Source organism: Metarhizium acridum, assembly GCF_019434415.1.
Source record: "Metarhizium acridum strain ARSEF 324 chromosome Unknown scaffold_272, whole genome shotgun sequence".
Classification (NCBI taxonomy): Eukaryota; Fungi; Ascomycota; class Sordariomycetes; order Hypocreales; family Clavicipitaceae; genus Metarhizium; species Metarhizium acridum.
The window spans coordinates 635,973-651,419 of record NW_027094024.1 but is presented as its reverse complement, the minus strand read 5'-3'; the positions used below and the strand labels follow the sequence as shown (position 1 = coordinate 651,419).

At 52.0% G+C, this 15,447-nt stretch overlaps 5 protein-coding genes across 5 annotated transcripts; 1 reads left to right on the top strand and 4 right to left on the bottom strand.

Annotated features, from left to right (window-relative positions):
* Window positions 1-52: 52 nt before the first annotated feature.
* APE2_1 (Aminopeptidase 2 mitochondrial) lies at window positions 53-4,561 on the bottom strand. Its single transcript, XM_007810338.2, has 4 exons — window positions 3,989-4,561; window positions 2,051-3,272; window positions 856-1,971; window positions 53-776 (listed from the first exon to the last, which is right to left on the bottom strand). The coding sequence occupies exons 1-4, from the start codon at window positions 4,252-4,254 to the stop codon at window positions 303-305; spliced, it is 3,078 nt and encodes a 1,025-aa protein (XP_007808529.2). The 5' UTR covers window positions 4,255-4,561; the 3' UTR covers window positions 53-302.
* Window positions 4,562-5,423: 862 nt separating this feature from the next.
* On the top strand, window positions 5,424-6,643 carry J3458_012939 (uncharacterized protein; the record flags this gene model as incomplete). The annotated part of the gene is made up of 3 exons (XM_066120208.1): window positions 5,424-5,454; window positions 5,540-5,678; window positions 6,046-6,643. The coding sequence occupies 3 exons, from the start codon at window positions 5,424-5,426 to the stop codon at window positions 6,641-6,643; spliced, it is 768 nt and encodes a 255-aa protein (XP_065974845.1).
* Window positions 6,644-7,766: 1,123 nt separating this feature from the next.
* J3458_012938 (uncharacterized protein) lies at window positions 7,767-9,201 on the bottom strand. Its single transcript, XM_007810340.2, has one exon. The coding sequence runs from the start codon at window positions 8,902-8,904 to the stop codon at window positions 7,798-7,800; it is 1,107 nt and encodes a 368-aa protein (XP_007808531.2). The 5' UTR covers window positions 8,905-9,201; the 3' UTR covers window positions 7,767-7,797.
* A 1,728-nt stretch (window positions 9,202-10,929) lies between these two features.
* Window positions 10,930-11,570, bottom strand: J3458_012937 (uncharacterized protein; the record flags this gene model as incomplete). The annotated part of the gene is made up of 2 exons (XM_066120207.1): window positions 10,930-11,277; window positions 11,385-11,570. 2 exons carry the CDS (start codon window positions 11,568-11,570, stop codon window positions 10,930-10,932), a joined length of 534 nt encoding a protein of 177 aa, XP_065974844.1.
* Window positions 11,571-13,052: 1,482 nt separating this feature from the next.
* Window positions 13,053-13,541, bottom strand: J3458_012936 (uncharacterized protein; the record flags this gene model as incomplete). The annotated part of the gene is made up of 1 exon (XM_007810341.2): window positions 13,053-13,541. One exon carries the CDS (start codon window positions 13,539-13,541, stop codon window positions 13,053-13,055), a length of 489 nt encoding a protein of 162 aa, XP_007808532.2.
* Window positions 13,542-15,447: the final 1,906 nt, after the last annotated feature.

Genomic DNA, 15,447 nt, shown 5'->3' with positions numbered 1-15,447 from the left:
CAGCATCACCGCATAGACTCAACAGACTTACATAATTCTCCGTAGCTGATCATGGCATCTTGACACATTGCATCCATTGTCACGACCTTGTCAAGTATTACGTACGTGGTAAATACACTACTACGATTCCGTCGTCAACGACTTCTCTTTCCCATCTTGGCCCTCAACGCTGCATCCACCTGCCCATCATCAGCGCCTGCCACGTCCCGAGGAATATAAAAAGTCCCATCACTCCGCCTCTATATGCTAGCAAAGTAGTTTCTTCCCCATCCCCACTTCGCCCAATGTGCTGCAGCAAGGTTTTATTTGGCGTACCCATTCGCCTTGACCCAACCAGCAACATCCTCCTTGTCGCGAGAGAGCCACGAAATCTTAGATCGGATGGCATCTATGCTCTGGGCGAGGGACTGGTCGTATCCATTGTTGTTCTTGGCCCCAAAGAACTTCTCTACGCGCTCAAGCTGCTCCTGCGTCGTGAATCCCGAAGTCATAATGTTGACCATGGACCCGAGCATGGGCAGGGTGGGCGGCAGTTTCTCGTAGAGCGCCGCCCAGTTCTCCTCCATCCAGCTGTACAGCGCCTCGATCCCCTCGGCGTGAGCGCGCAGCCCAATGACGGGCATGTACACGTCTTGCGTCTTGACTTCGGGGCTGAAGAGCAGGCCCAGCGTGCGCTTGATGAGCTCCGGTTGCTTGGCACGCCCGAGGCTGCGCAGGCACGTGTTGCGCTCGTCCGAGTTGGTGGATGATCGGTAAAAGTCGACAATCTTGTCGTACTGTTCCCATTAGTCAAGTCAGCAACATGTAAATGCACATCGTGGTGTTGGGAGACAAGAGTGGAAAAAATGCCCTCACCTCTTCAACCCCGCCGTATCGCAACGCAATGGCAAACACGCTCTTGCGAATGTTGGGGTGGATGGCGGATTTCTCACCAGCCATAAACTTGTTGAACATGTCCTTGGAGGCGTCGATAATCTTCTCGTCACCACTGAGACCGGCGGCCTCGAAGAGCACCGCCTTGAACTGCTGCTCAATGTGGCCGTCGTCGTCGGAGAATTGCCAGCCCAACTTGTGGGCCTTGGGGCTAATCAGGTCGCGCTGGAATGCCTTCAGGCCCTCGGTAACCTCTTCATCCTCAAACACCCAAGCGCTCTGGATTGCTCCAAGACGGGCGACAATCTCGTTCCAGACAACAAACTCGTTCTCAGAGTCGAAGCCTTTTAGCAGGTTGAGCACTCCAGACGTCTTCTGGTAGCCAGAAGTGGCAAGAGCACCGGCATCGGCAATCATACCGGCGCGGTCCTCGACAGAGAGGAGGCCATCCTTGGCAGCCTGTCCCAGCTTCTCCAGCCGAGCGGGGGAGTACGAGGTTCGGAAAATGCCAGTGTGGTTGGCGTTGAGCTTGAAGAAGTCTGTGCTGGGAACCTTGAAGTCCTTCTCGCGCTCAGTGAGGGCGATTTCGCCATCGACGCCGTCCTTTGTGCGAAGACCCAGGAAGACAGGGTACAAAATCTTGTCCTCCTCGGGCCTGGTGTCACCAGTTCGCAGGAATCGGTTCTGCTTGACATGAATGGAGCTGTCGGCGTCGTTCTCGGTAACAGTCAAGACGGGGTACCCGACCTCCTTGGTCCATGCGTTCATGACCTCCTGAACATTTTTGCCACTGACTTCGCTGAGAGAAGCCCACAGGTCGCCCGTTTGCGTGTTGCCGTAGGCGTGCTTCTTCAGGTACCGACGAACGCCCTCGAGAAAGGTCTCCTCACCAAGATAAGTAGAGACCATGCGAAGAACGCAGGAGCCCTTTGAGTAAGAGATGGCGTCAAAAATCTGGTTGATCTCGTCGGCACGCTTGACGGGCACCTCGATGGGATGGGAGCTACGGAGGGAGTCGAGGGACAGAGCGGACTGCAGATTGTCCGTGACATAGTTCTCCCAGACCTTCCATTCAGGGTAGAAGACATTGGATGAGTACTAAAGCACGTTAGCAAACAATTCGCCATTTCAGCGACGGGGAATTGGTGAGAATTTCCCCACGAGTCGCGGTACATACCCAGGAGGTCCACGTTGCGAAGCCTTCGTTCAGCCAAAGACCCTCCCACCAGTCCATGGTGACGAGGTTGCCAAACCACTGGTGAGCCAGCTCGTGCTGAACAACCTCGGCAACACGCTCCTTGGTGGCAGCGCTGCTGGTCTTCTCATCGAGAAGCAAGTCAACCACACGGTAGGTGACGAGGCCCCAGTTCTCCATGGCGCCCTGGGCAAAGTCGGGAATGGCGACCTGGTCCATCTTGGGGAGGGGAAACTCGATGCCAAAAACCTTTTCGTAGAATTCCAGGGTTCGAACGGCAAGATCCAGAGAGAATCGGCCATGCTCAATGTCCTGGCCTGGCGGGGCATAGACACGGACAGGGACACGGAACTTGGTGGACTCGACATAGTTTAGCTCGCCGACAATAAAGGCGACAAGGTAGGTAGACATGAGAGGAGAGGTGTTGAAGTGAACAGCCTTTTTGGTGGTGCCGCTCTTGGTGGACTGGACTTGTTCCTCCTTGGCAACATCCATGTTGCTCAGACAAGTCAGGTTCTTGTCAGCTATGAGGGTGACGGTGAACTTGGCCTTGAGAGCGGGCTCATCGAAGCAGGGAAACGCTCTGCGGCAGTCGGTAGCCTCCATCTGGGTGCAAGCCAGGATGCCTTCAGACCCGTCGTCGCGCTTGTAGGTGGATCGGTAGAAGCCGGCCATCTTGTCGTTGAGCTGGCCGGTGAACTTTATCTCGAGCTGAGCCTGGGAGCCCTTGGAAAGGACAGAGCCGTCAAAGTCGAACTTGGTGACCTGGGTGGGCTCATGGAAGGAAACCTTGGGGGCATGGTCGACAGTCTGTCCGTTGGCGTTGAGCTTGGAACTGTGGATGTCGAGCTCGAGAGTGTTGAGGGAGACGGAGCTGGAGTCTTGGGCAACATCGAGGTCAATGACGACGGTACCGTCAAAGGTCAGCTTGTCGAAGTCGGGCTCGAGAGTAACATGGTAATGGCGGGGGATGACGTTGGAAGGGAGCAGCTCGCGGCCGTGGGTGCTATCAGGAGCGGCACCACCGCCAGTCTGGTCGACACCAGCTTGGGCTCTGCACATGTTGTCGAGGTGTCTTCGGTAGGAGCAATGGCGAAGTTGGTGACGCCAGCCGTTGGATCTGGATCCGAGACGATGTCGAATTCGAGACGAGACGAGAGATGGGCGGGCGACTGTAGATGCGAATCTCTTATGAAGATGGAGCCTGAGGAGAAAAATATATGTGTCAGCGGATCTTGTGATGGCCCCAAGTGCTCAAGCAGAAGGTGAAAGGTGGAAGCTGGAAGCTATTGCCATCATGTAAGTGGAAGCGAGCCGAAGCCAAGGTGGAGCGGGGATGGATGGTGGCTTGCGGGTTCGGCTGAGAGACAAGGGGGGCATGCTGTCACCACATGCACACCAAGAAGAGGTCGGAGGTGTACGGAGTAGTAGTACCAAGACAATCTCCAATAGAGGAATGAGGGGTTCTGAAACCTCTGGTCGTCGTGTGTGAGTGGTGCAGTATGGTAGGGCAGACTTTTCCGCGACGTGGTGGGCTGGCGTGAACCCTTGAAGATGAATGGTTTGGATGGAGGTTTGGAGGGGTCAAAAGGTCGGAACGAGGGGAACATGAGCCAAACGCGGAAACAGCATCAAAGTGCGGAGTCGGCTTCAAGCTTCAATGTCGGGGATTGGCCGCAGCTTCGAGGCAAAAGGACATGACATGTTGATGTTCCGTGTTTCCTCACTCGGCCATTGCATGCATCAACAATCCACGAGGCCCGCGCCAGCAGGACTCGAGCTGAACTCGGACAAAGCATGGCAATTTCAACAACAATACCACACCAAACAGCCACGGCTGACGACGGCTTGGGTTTTCATTCTCGCGTAAAAACGCCAGGACAGACAAAAAAGCATTGTATTGCGAGAGTGCAGACATACCGTTGGGTCGTGCTCAAGCTGCCGTAGCCGTTGCCGTTGTCGTTGATGACACGGTGCCCCGAGCTTTTGAGCCGTCGCACCGTTGGTTCGCACAGATTCGGCGTGGGACATGCAGAAACAGCCGATGTTATCCTGCGCTTTGCCGTCTGCACGGAAATCTGCAATGAAGTCATGCGCCGGCATACATTAGGTATGGCCATGATGGAAGCCCGCACCGACATGGTGCATGACGGCCAGAGTCCGAGATTGAGGATATTCAAAGACATTAAAAAAATAAGAGCAAGGTTTGAAAATAAATAATATAAATCAAAACAACGATGCAATGTGCTGGGCTGAGATGCTTCAGAGGAGCAGCATAAAAAACTGCCAAAATGTCGCGATGCGCCCTCAGATGGGAAGAAAGTGTGAGAAACGACCGAGTGCCCCCTTTTAGCTTCGAGGCCCCCGAGCCGACATGTCCCGCGTCCTGTTCGCCTTAGACCCTCAGACTCGGCGCAATTGCTAGTCAAAATCAAGCGCACAGCACTCTAGTGAAGCACACAGCGCTATCTGGATATAGTTTCTGGTCTGGTTGTGGCCCGGCGCAGGCAATCATAGCATTGATGAGAGTATCGCGAAATGAAATTTTGGCGTCGGAAGGCCATTGGACGGCTGAACACGGCACACCTGCAGCTACCACCTATGAGAAGCGCTGCTTGGCCCGTTGTGGGGCTTCATAGCCTCCAAATTTCACTGCTCCATATTAACCCCTTCGGCTTTACAATAGCAACAAGCGACCTCAGGTGCCCAGTGCCATTGTGAAGCATGAAGAGAGATAACAGTCAAGTATTTACTTTTGGTACTCGAATATCGTGACAACTTGCAATTCGGGCTAATTTTGAACGCAACTTACGGGCGGGACGCACTTGCCATTCAGCAGGCGCAGCTGGATCTACGTCTCTCACACTTCCAAGCTGCCTTGTCGCTCTTCGTGCCACCAGGCTGTTACCAGCATCAACATCACACATCACTTGGATGCGTCTTAAGATCATAATCCCATCAAAAATGGATAAGCCTGCGGTTCTCGGTGCTCGGTGCGCGAACAGCATTACGTTCTTGCCCCCATCGACATGCACCTAAACTAGTCCAAGGCCGCTAGTCATGATTACTTTTCCGCCATCACCAACACTCTCCCCATACTTGAATATGTTCTCAGACGTCCAACAGCCCCCTGATACCAACTAGGAGAGTCGGAGGAAAAGGACGATAAGTATTCCGTTGTGATGCCGCGATGCAGACATGGCCGCTCTCAAAACCGATGTTTGTTTAACATGAAATCATAAAATTCTCGACGCGGCTTCTTGCCTGACACCAACATGGCTTCCATCATCTCCGGACCGGCCTTGCCACCCTCTAAAACTAGCAGCTGTCGCGCAATTAGTGTGCTAGCCATACGATGGCAGAACCCCCCTTTCTGCTTCAAAAAGGTATGCCAAAATGCTGCAGCATACAAATCCCACGCTTACCAGATACTGCAAAAAGATGCAGAACTAACACGTCGTACCATCATAGCACTCCCTATCATCAATATTTTGTCAAATATCGGCATGGAGCTAGGCACTATTACGTGCTGGAGGCGGTCATCAGCACTAGCGGCCATCTTAAAGGCATACCTTACGATATTAGGCATGTCCAACGGCCTTGATAGTCGGTGAGCCGGCCATACGACGCGCGAATAACGCTACTTTTGCCTCGTTTGGCACATTGGCTGCTTTGAGCCGTGCAAGTCTTGATGGCTTTACGTGCACGCTCGCCGACCTTCCATACTTGCCGTTCGTATAGGCAATAACACATTTCCAAGTTCCTGATACAGACGCCGACCTGCAAAATATGGAATAGCTGTGATATAGTGATCCGGGAAGTTCTTCTCCCTGCGAAACTCAGGGGCATATAAACCCGGACTTGGGCCTCGTTGATATAGCCCCTGGCGTACAACCCATCTTCAGAATACCAGCATCTTAAAAACCACTACATCCAGGGAACAATCTCAATCTCCAATTTCGATATCAAGTTCTCAGCAATCAGCCTACCACCTCCATCCCTGGCGTCCTAGCAACACCGGGACCAGGGAGACCGTCTGATGCCAGCGCCGACAAGCTCGTCGCCCGTCAAGTGCAGCAGCCCTGGGCCGGCGCCGTGCAGGAAGGCCGAGGCTTCAGCTACGTCACCGGGACGGTAAGAGTGTCCTGGATCGCCGGGCAGCCCTCCAACTCGGCCATATCGGCGTGGGTCGGCATCGACGGGCTCAGCTGCCAGAACGCCATCCTCCAAACGGGCCTTAGCTTCTACGGCAACGGCGCCGTCGTCCCGTGGTCCGAATGGTGGCCGGCCCCGTCGTACCAGTACGCGAATCCTCCGTTCCGCGCCTCTGCCGGCGACGAGGTCCGAATGACTGTCCACGCGTGGTCGGCCACCTCGGGCAACTCGACGTTGGAGAACCTCACGACGGGACAAATGGTCGTGCAGGAGTTTTACAATCAGAGGCCGCTTTGCAACACCGACGCCGACTTTGTGCTGGAGAAATTGGCGACTACACCGGTGGGCATGTGCCGCTCGCGAATTTCGGCGAGATTGACATTTCGAATACGTGGGCGTATGGGAGCAATGGGTGGGTGAATGCCGAGGGGGCGAGGATTGTGAACTTTGGAGATCGGTAATTGGGTGCGGTCGAGCTGCGGCTCAAACGCCAATGGCGTAAGGTGCGACTACCTCTCGTAGACACGGGGCAGAATCGGACACGGCATCGACGACTCCTCTACCGCTCGAGATGCCAGTCTTCATGTCAAGGGACTGTCTGGACGCGGCTGCTAGACTTGGTCTTGGCTATCAAATGAGGGATATTATGAACATACTTCTGTCGTAATATATTGGCAATGATTGACATTAACTATAACTGTTCCAAGACATGCTCTATTCTTGTAGTCCTCACACATGAACAATCCACTCATACATATTTCCAACGGTCCCAGCCCGGGCATATTCCATCCAAGAAAGACTGACCAAATTCTTCATTCACGTTAAGCCTTTACAGTCCAGCAACCACACATATGCGGTTACAGCCGCCTCCCGTGACGTCTGCCTCACAATCTCATTTCTTGCAACCATTACAAATAGGCGTGGCGTGTATTCCGTGCAGGACATGCCTCATGGTAATGCCACAAACCCTCAACGTATTTTGTTGAATGTAGCTATTTTCAACGTGGGAAGTATCCTGTGTTTCTCCCATGGCCGATTTGGCCGGCAATGACAGACGCCAGGCGTCTTCTCGGTCGCATTGCAGATTGCGTGCTGGAGCTTGCTGGAGATGGCATCATGTTCTGTGGGGTTGAAAGACCGAGATTGACATTGTAACGACATTCGGGCTCGTGGCTCATGTGCGCGATCCTCCCCCGACATCAGATATGTTGGCCTCCAGGAGAGCGGCCAAATGTCCGGCTGACGTAGCAAAGGGTGGGCCGCCGCAGGACCGCATCTCAGCAAGCCCATAACGTCTCCATCCAGCAGATGGTGATGGTACATTGAAGCCTGCGAATGCAATGCATCTGGTGCAAAATCGGAAACGACTCGGTGAAACGCGGCCACATGGGGATCGTTAAGTGTGTTGCATTGGCGAATCCGACTAGATGGCTAAGCCATTTGGCTGCAACAGGGCGAATTTCCTCGCCCTAGAGCACCTGTTGGAAACAGGCATATTTTGCGCGCGTAGTAGTCAGATCCTAGACTGCGACCTAGACTAGAGGCTTTATTGTTGTTGTGCGACAGCTCTAGATTCACTTGTGCTCGTCCCTCGATTCCGTGTGAGCAGCCAACTCTGGCGCGTATGCTGTCCTCTGCAAACCTGGTGATGGATGACCAAAACTGCCAGCACCACTGAGTACTGAGCTAGTACTGGTTCGATGTGTATCGGCCAGTGACGGACTAGGCTGGCCCAGCGACCACCGTGGGTCGGACGAAGATGCTGACTGTCGATAGCTGGGGTTGTACTCCTGAGGCTGGGGAGACCTAGATTGGGGTTGGCTGTGATAATACTGGTATTGTTGAATGTCGGCTGGCAGCTCCACGGGCGCAGGCGGCACGGGCGGCGTATGCTTGTCGTAGTTGTACGGCCCAGCCTGTCCTTGTGCCTGGTACATCTGCTGGGCATGGTACGGATGTGACGCGAAAGCCGCGAGTTGATATGGCGAAGGTTGTGGTTGCTGGAAAGCCAACTGTGGACTAGGGATGCCGGGGCTGTGATCAGAACTAACGGTGCTCGTTCGCTCAAGCCTTGACCGATCGTTGGGGTTGATGGTTTTTAGCTTGCCATGCTCCATCATGGCCTTGAGAACACCGGCGTCCAGCAGCTCGGCCTTCTTAACAATTCGCTGCACCATCGCTTTATTTGCGGCCTTGGCCTGCGACTTGACAAAGCTGACCATGGCAATGTTGCACTTGATTTCGATATCCTCCCGAAGGTAAAGCCCATCGGCAGGAGCCCCTAGGCCGATCTCGCGCTGCTCGGGAGGCTCAAGACCAGGTTGGTTGCCGCCAATCTGGTACTTTGATCGCATATCGACGTTGAACGGAGCGTAGACATGTGTTTGCAAGCCCCACGGCATGTCGTGAAAGCAGCCGTTGAAGGTAATCTTGCCGGAGCCCAGACTACCCACGCCGGGGACAAACTGAATGCGCTCGGTAATCTCGTACCAAGTGCTGTAGAACTCGTCTGCGGCGGCATTTCTCGGGGCCGAGATGGGCTTGTGCTCGAGGACGAGCGGATTGAGGGTGATGACTTCGCTGTGAGAATGGAGGATATCGAGCGCAAGCTGGCGCGGGATGAAGCCGGGAATCGGGGTTATGACCGTAAAGACATCCTTTTTGCGAAGCATGTTGGACATGACCTTGCAGGAGATTGCTGAGGGATTCCGTGGCGAGGCGGATGTCGAGGTCGGGAATGAAATTTGGTCTCCGGTCGCAGAATGCGAGGAAGGTGCGATCGCTGGGGTCTATATCAGGGTCTTGGGCAAGAATCTGGGCAAGAACAAGGCAAACCGCCGGCCCAGTTTTTGTAGTGTCCGTTGGCAGCCACAAGCGCGGTAGGTTTCAATGTTTCGTTTGAAACGACAAAACGACGTTGAGAAATGAAGTCCCGATGTATCAGGGCATCCATCTACCGCAGGCCGACCGAGTCCAAGCACCAGACGGCACCAGACGGAAACACTTGAAGACACTGCGGGCGAGGGCGTCAGCATGAATTGATGGGGCGGGGCTGAGCTCCATGCCATTAACCACCATCGGCCTGGCTCGTCTCTCATCTTACTCCGTCCATCTCATTATTTACGCCAAGGCAAGCCAACACCGCCCCGGCTCATCAGTGGCGCCTCCATCCAAACTCAAGTCCAATTCAGCCCGCACAACCTATCAAGGCCATTCGACCACCCGGAACCTTTGGTTGCCGACCCAGCATGGGCAGAAGAAGGTGGCTTGTGGCCAGCCCAGGCTCACGCAACCACGTACCCTGGTGAAGTCCGGTGGCGGATGCTAGTGCGATTTTCATCTTACCGCGAATTGCGGCATGCCGTCGTTCAACAGCTCCCCGGGTTCACTTCTGCCGAGCACAGCCAGTCCAGCATGATCGAGGATGGGTCGTAGAAACGTCGTCAATCGTTTGCTCTTTCCGCATGGTGCGACGGTTAGAACAGGCGGGCGACAGAAAACGAGGAGATCCCATTTGGGCATCATTACATCTGACGGGCTGCCTGCTGAGGAAGTGGGTGGATTTGGTTCCTGGAAAAGAATGAATGCCACCGGCTGATTCCATTTCCGGGCGTCGCCCAAGGGCTGTCACTTAGGTGACAGGGACAAGGTGTTCATGAACGTCTGATGTGGGGAATAGGGGACAGTTCTTTACAATGATGATTTGGCAGTCTTGTACGTCTGCATTCATACTCGGCTGGAGAGTGTATCTCCTTGCCGAGCAAACTGCTAACGAGCTAGTTACCACCAAGAGACTTATATACACAGAATGCCGATCCCCCATCAGATTGACGTGACCGTTCAACGTTCAACATCTCTTTGATGTGGGCTACCAACATATCCTTTACTTGCTTTCCTCCAACCCCTTGCTACTGCAGTCCCGGCTTTCGTCTCTACCCTCTCTGGCCTCTGTGGCGGGCTACCATCACTCACCGCCATAATGGTGACTTGGGGAGCGTGTGCCATGGTCTCATTCTCCCGTCGTTTAGGTGGGATAAAAAATGTCAAATGCCCGTGGGAAGATGAGGCCAACCACCACAATAACCATTATCACATGCGCAACTGCGAATGCAAAGATATGCAGAGGGTCCATCCGCAATTTGTAGAAAGCCGGATACGCGGAAGACATGATGATGGAAAGAATAGGACATGATATGTAGCGAATGACGGGGGCCCAGAAGAAGGGAACGCTCCAGTTCTTCCCGGTTGCTATGACCGAGTTGAGGTCGCGCGTAAGTTGATTGCCCTGTATTTCAAGCACCCCATCAGAGAGTTGTAAGGAAATGAAGCATAGAGCGTACCGAATAAAATGCATCCCACCAAAACCTGCTTAGCCATTTAATCTTGCCCCAGAACACTAGAGGAACAGAGTCGAGAGTCTTCGCAACAAGGACAGAAACTACCGCGCCGACAATGAAGAGATCAAATGCTACACTGGCTCCGGCACTTGGACCTACAGAGTGACCACTCGCAACACCAAGCACCATGGCCATGAGGTAGCAACCTGTGTATGTCAAAAACGCCGCCCAGCCAACTTGTTTATGCACATCACTGTGTCTATATAGCGTGGTGCACACCATGCCCTCACACCAGGCAACAAACAATAGTGAAAGATTGTTGATCCAAGTGCCTGTGGCGTCTAAAAGATAGAAGCCAAAATTAGAGCATTACATTAGAGATACGAGGAAGGAAATGACAATAACGGCGATGGGGATGACAATGCGAGGAATTCTTTTACTTGGGTCAGAGTCACAGAGCAAAGTGACCATGGACTCGGTGAGGGCAAAGGCCGAGCTCAAGCCCAAGAGAGCCATAGCTAGGAAGAATAAAACCGCCCAAATATTGTCTCCCGGCATCTCGACAATAGCCAGAGGATATGTGAGGAACCCGACGGAGAAGGTGGTGAGCTGAACGTCGTCTTGTGGCCGAAAGCCCAAGAACCTGACAATTCTAAACACGGCAAAGCCCGCTAATATCTCATACACGGAGTTGCTGAGGTAGGTGATGATGGTGTCCTAAACAGCGTTGGAATAGCGGCTGTGAGACGCATAGGCTGTAAAGTAACCGAAGCCGACGCCGATGGAGAAGAAGATTGGACACAGGCCGCCTGTTAAATCCGCACGTCGGCCAGCTTGTCGCCGTGCCACTCCGCAAAGTACAGTCTCACGCCGTCAATGGCGTTGGGCAACGACAGAGACCGTCCTATCAGCACAAACATCATCACCACGGGCAGTCCCCTGGTAAAGTATACCGCGCGGCCGGTCACGCCAACACCTTTGAACAGGCAGAGATACACCGCCACCCACATAAACGCACACCAGCCCACTGTCTCTCCGACAAATCCAGTGCCCGGATATTCGGTGTAGGATGTAACCGTGCTGCCGCTGGTAGTGCCGGGGATAGGATCCACGTTGGCGATGACATCTCGTGTTACACGGAAATGGCCCAATGTCAAAGGTTACACAAGGGCTACGGTCACGAGACCTAGGGCAAAGTCCCTCACCGACTTCTTGTATTTAAAGAGGTCTTTGGTCAACGAGGCCTTGAGGAAAACCCGAGGGCCTCTGATGCCAAAGACTGTTATTAGATGAATTGAGCTAAATTGCTCCAAGCCCTCTATTAAGCCCTTATCACACCAATTCATTCAACAGTATTCCGGCAGAATTCAGGTTACCGTCCGAGCAAGAAAAGTACTCCCGACGAAATAGAGCTTTCGCGCCGTATCCATCCGTGGCGTGTTTGCCGTCTTTCAGGTTTCGTAATGCCCCCTAAAGAACGCGTTGAAACAACCTGCTCCATTCACTCCAAGAGCCATTGATAAACTCATGGACAATTATTTGCATAGTGTAGTTTTACCAACTCTAGCACGTCCGCGGATCAATATTCTCCTTGGTTGTATAAAATTGTTTGGTTTCTGGCGTTGGTCGAAGATTGTTAATAGCTCGACTTGAAGCTTCTGTGCCGGAGTCTCTACCCTCTGGCGGGCGGAGAGAGATGGCACATGTCGATCTTTGGTGTAATCTGAGCTGTTGCAAATTTTTCTACAATAGCAATATTAATATAACACTTTTCCATCGACAACCTCTGCCCAGACAGCCTTTCTATGTTGAGGCGTCGGTCTTTCTCGCTTCGATACTGTTCGATAATTTGCTTGTCGACTCGATCTAGTGGCGTCTCCGCATTACGAATACTACCCAGAATCCTTTGAAACCCTTCGGAAACCTCCATGTAGTCTGGGAATTTAGGGCTGTTAAACTTGTTCATGCGGCCGTGAGATCGGCTGAGCCGTGACCCTCGAAAGTCCAACCAGCTGTTGCTGAGTTCTCATCGACCAACTCTCTAACCGTTAGTTACCACGTAAGACGGCGGAACCATTCCGGTCTCAGAATGCTTGTTGCCTGCTTGGGTTTATAGAAGCAGAATCCAAAGAGCCGATAAAGGAGACAACGAGTAGCCAGGGGAAAATTAGAACCATTCTCGTGACAAAAAAAAAGGATGTGTGGGTGGACTAGTCAATGCCAGAAATCTGTGTACTACTCCTCTTGTTATTGGCAACAAGTTCAATACCGACCCTCAAAGCGCAAATGCCCGCTTAAAAAACAACCAAGCCATGTAAATTTTGCTGATTCCTTAAGCTTCCCAGAGGGTACAGACTTCATGGCGCTCTATTGATTCTATGTCTAAGAATCGTTTCAACAGTTCGCTGGCATTGGCTTTTGGTTCGTTTACGTAATCGATGAGGTCTGTTAACGCCTGGTCTCGAAACAATGCTATGTCTTTTAAAGCAGCATCAGGTACGTTCTAAAAGGAAGTCCCTTTGCATGTCGTTGCAAGAAATACGATTCCTCGTGTCGCTTTTATCAGTGTCCTTTCCCGGCATGTGTTGTCGATCTCGAGGGCTTTCATTAAAATAGTGCCCCAAAGCACGACGCAATAAACAGGAAGGTTTTCCTACTGCGCCGCGTTCCTCTTGCTTCAGCTGCGGTCTCATAATGCGAAGGAAGCTCTGGGTAGACTCCTTAAGATTGGTGGACTTTTGGAACATTCCGGCCTCCCAGTTGCAAACGAAGATCTGCGCGTTGCCAACTTCATGTGGGAGCATGAGCATATCCTCCTTCTCTAGCCAGTTCACGTTATTCTTCGGATGATGACGATCCTTCCATGTCCACTTGTCTGGTGCTTTCGTGTCTAGGCCATGGATCGCGATGATATCGACATCAGTCTCGAGGTTGGGCGAATGGTGAATCTGGATAAGGCAAGCGTCTTTTCTGGAAGCCATTTGAATGTTTGTCTTGTTTCTTGGCAAAGTTGCGAGATTCTGCATTATCACAGAAGCACAGAAGCGCAAGAAGTCAACCACAATGTGCGCAATAGCAATGAGAAATAAGCCATAGAGGTAGCCAGTATTCCTGAGAGGTAAATGATCATAATCGCAAAGAACGGGTCCAAGGCGCGCCCAAGAGACTAGTAAAGCGCCAGGCAGCAGACCTCAAATTCCAATCATCGCGCAGTAATTCTACGGCCTGATGCCCAGTGTGACACTGCAGATGCCACGCCCCTTCGCCCTCTGTTATGGTGAGGAATAATATTTCTCCACGCGCGGATTAGTTATTGCCTACATGAGGCTTATCGACAGATAAACGGAGAATATTTTTCTACCTATTGGCAACTAAGTGTGAAGTGGCTCTGACACTTGGTCGTTGACGGGCAAATCACGAAAACGGAAGGATTTTTGCAATATGCCCAACTAGCAGACCCAAGACTGACATAGGTGTTACACGTTACGATACGGACCGACCTTTGAACCTGACGATAGTTACACGAGGGCTATGGTCACGACGCCCTCCGCTGTCTCATACCGATAAAGACCCGTCTGTGATAAGGGCTTGATATCAAGGGCTTGGAGTGGAATGACTCTATTCAATAATGATGTTATAGGATGTCAAAGCTTCTTGGTTTTCCAAGAGAAAGGAAGGTATCGGTGACTACTATATATACATGAAAGGAACAGCTGTGCCCAAGGCTCCCAGCGGGTCATGTGTTCAGTCTGTGTAACCTCTAGGACCTGTATCGGCGATGCCCCTTTGTTGGGTGGTGAGATTATTGAGCTTTGAGCTTTGACCGTGTGACACCGTCGGTGCAAAGAGCCCGAGGAGAACCAAGGTCCTTTAATATACGAGGCCGTTATTAGATGAATTGAGTTATTACTCTAAAAGCTAATGTCTCAGCCCTTGTCAAAAAGACACAGGGGTCTCAGGGCCACATATAGAGGAGAGAACCAAAGGGCATACTGATAGGCTGGATATCGAACTATTCGGCCGACAGCCGCTATTTCTGGATATTTTAACCCCATTTGCTTAGTGGTTAAGCCTGATAACCGGTTTCATACTTGGTGATTCTTGTTTTTTACCCAGCTAACCTCATATAAACGATGGTCATTATATTTATAGGCGTTCAAAGCAGCTTCTATCCTTTCTCTACCGTAATGCCCTGAAATAAAGGCTCCGGAGATATTTTTCACTTCTTTTCTGGGGTGTTTACTCGAAGAACTATAAGCGCACCTCTGGAGAAGATATCGAAGCCGTCTGAGAACGTTTCTCGTCAATTCCAAGAAGTTGGAATAAACAGGACTTTTTTGAGCCTGTTGGTCAAGATAAATGCCATTTCGAGAGCTCAATTAGGGCTCGGGCCAAAGGAGCCCTGACAGAGACTTCCAGGGGCTCTGGCCAGTGATAGAAAGGTCGAATATTGAGGACTTCTCAATCATCAACATCATCAGCAGCTTCCTTCTCCGCTGTGCAAGTTGCCGTGATGTTTCCACCACAATGTGGGTAAGCAAAAGGCCCAATAATGGAATGACCGAAAGACAAAGCACAGATAAAAGAGGCAAGGTGACCGTCAAAAAGCACCTTACTTCCAAGCCGTATTTCAACGCCAAGTTAAAAACCTTGCATCACTCGGAAGCTAAGCCATCTTGGAACATCATTGCCAAGAGTCATGGCCCCAACATCATAGCAGAACGAGGAGACTGAGTACGAGTACAACGATTCATCTGAACGTGTGGCGGTCTAAATTTCAGGGTAGAACGGATAATATGCATGGTTGTCGGAGAATATGTGCTGTCGCGTGATCTATGTGTGACAAACTCCTCAGACAACCAGAGGGTCAACTAGCTGACTCTAGAA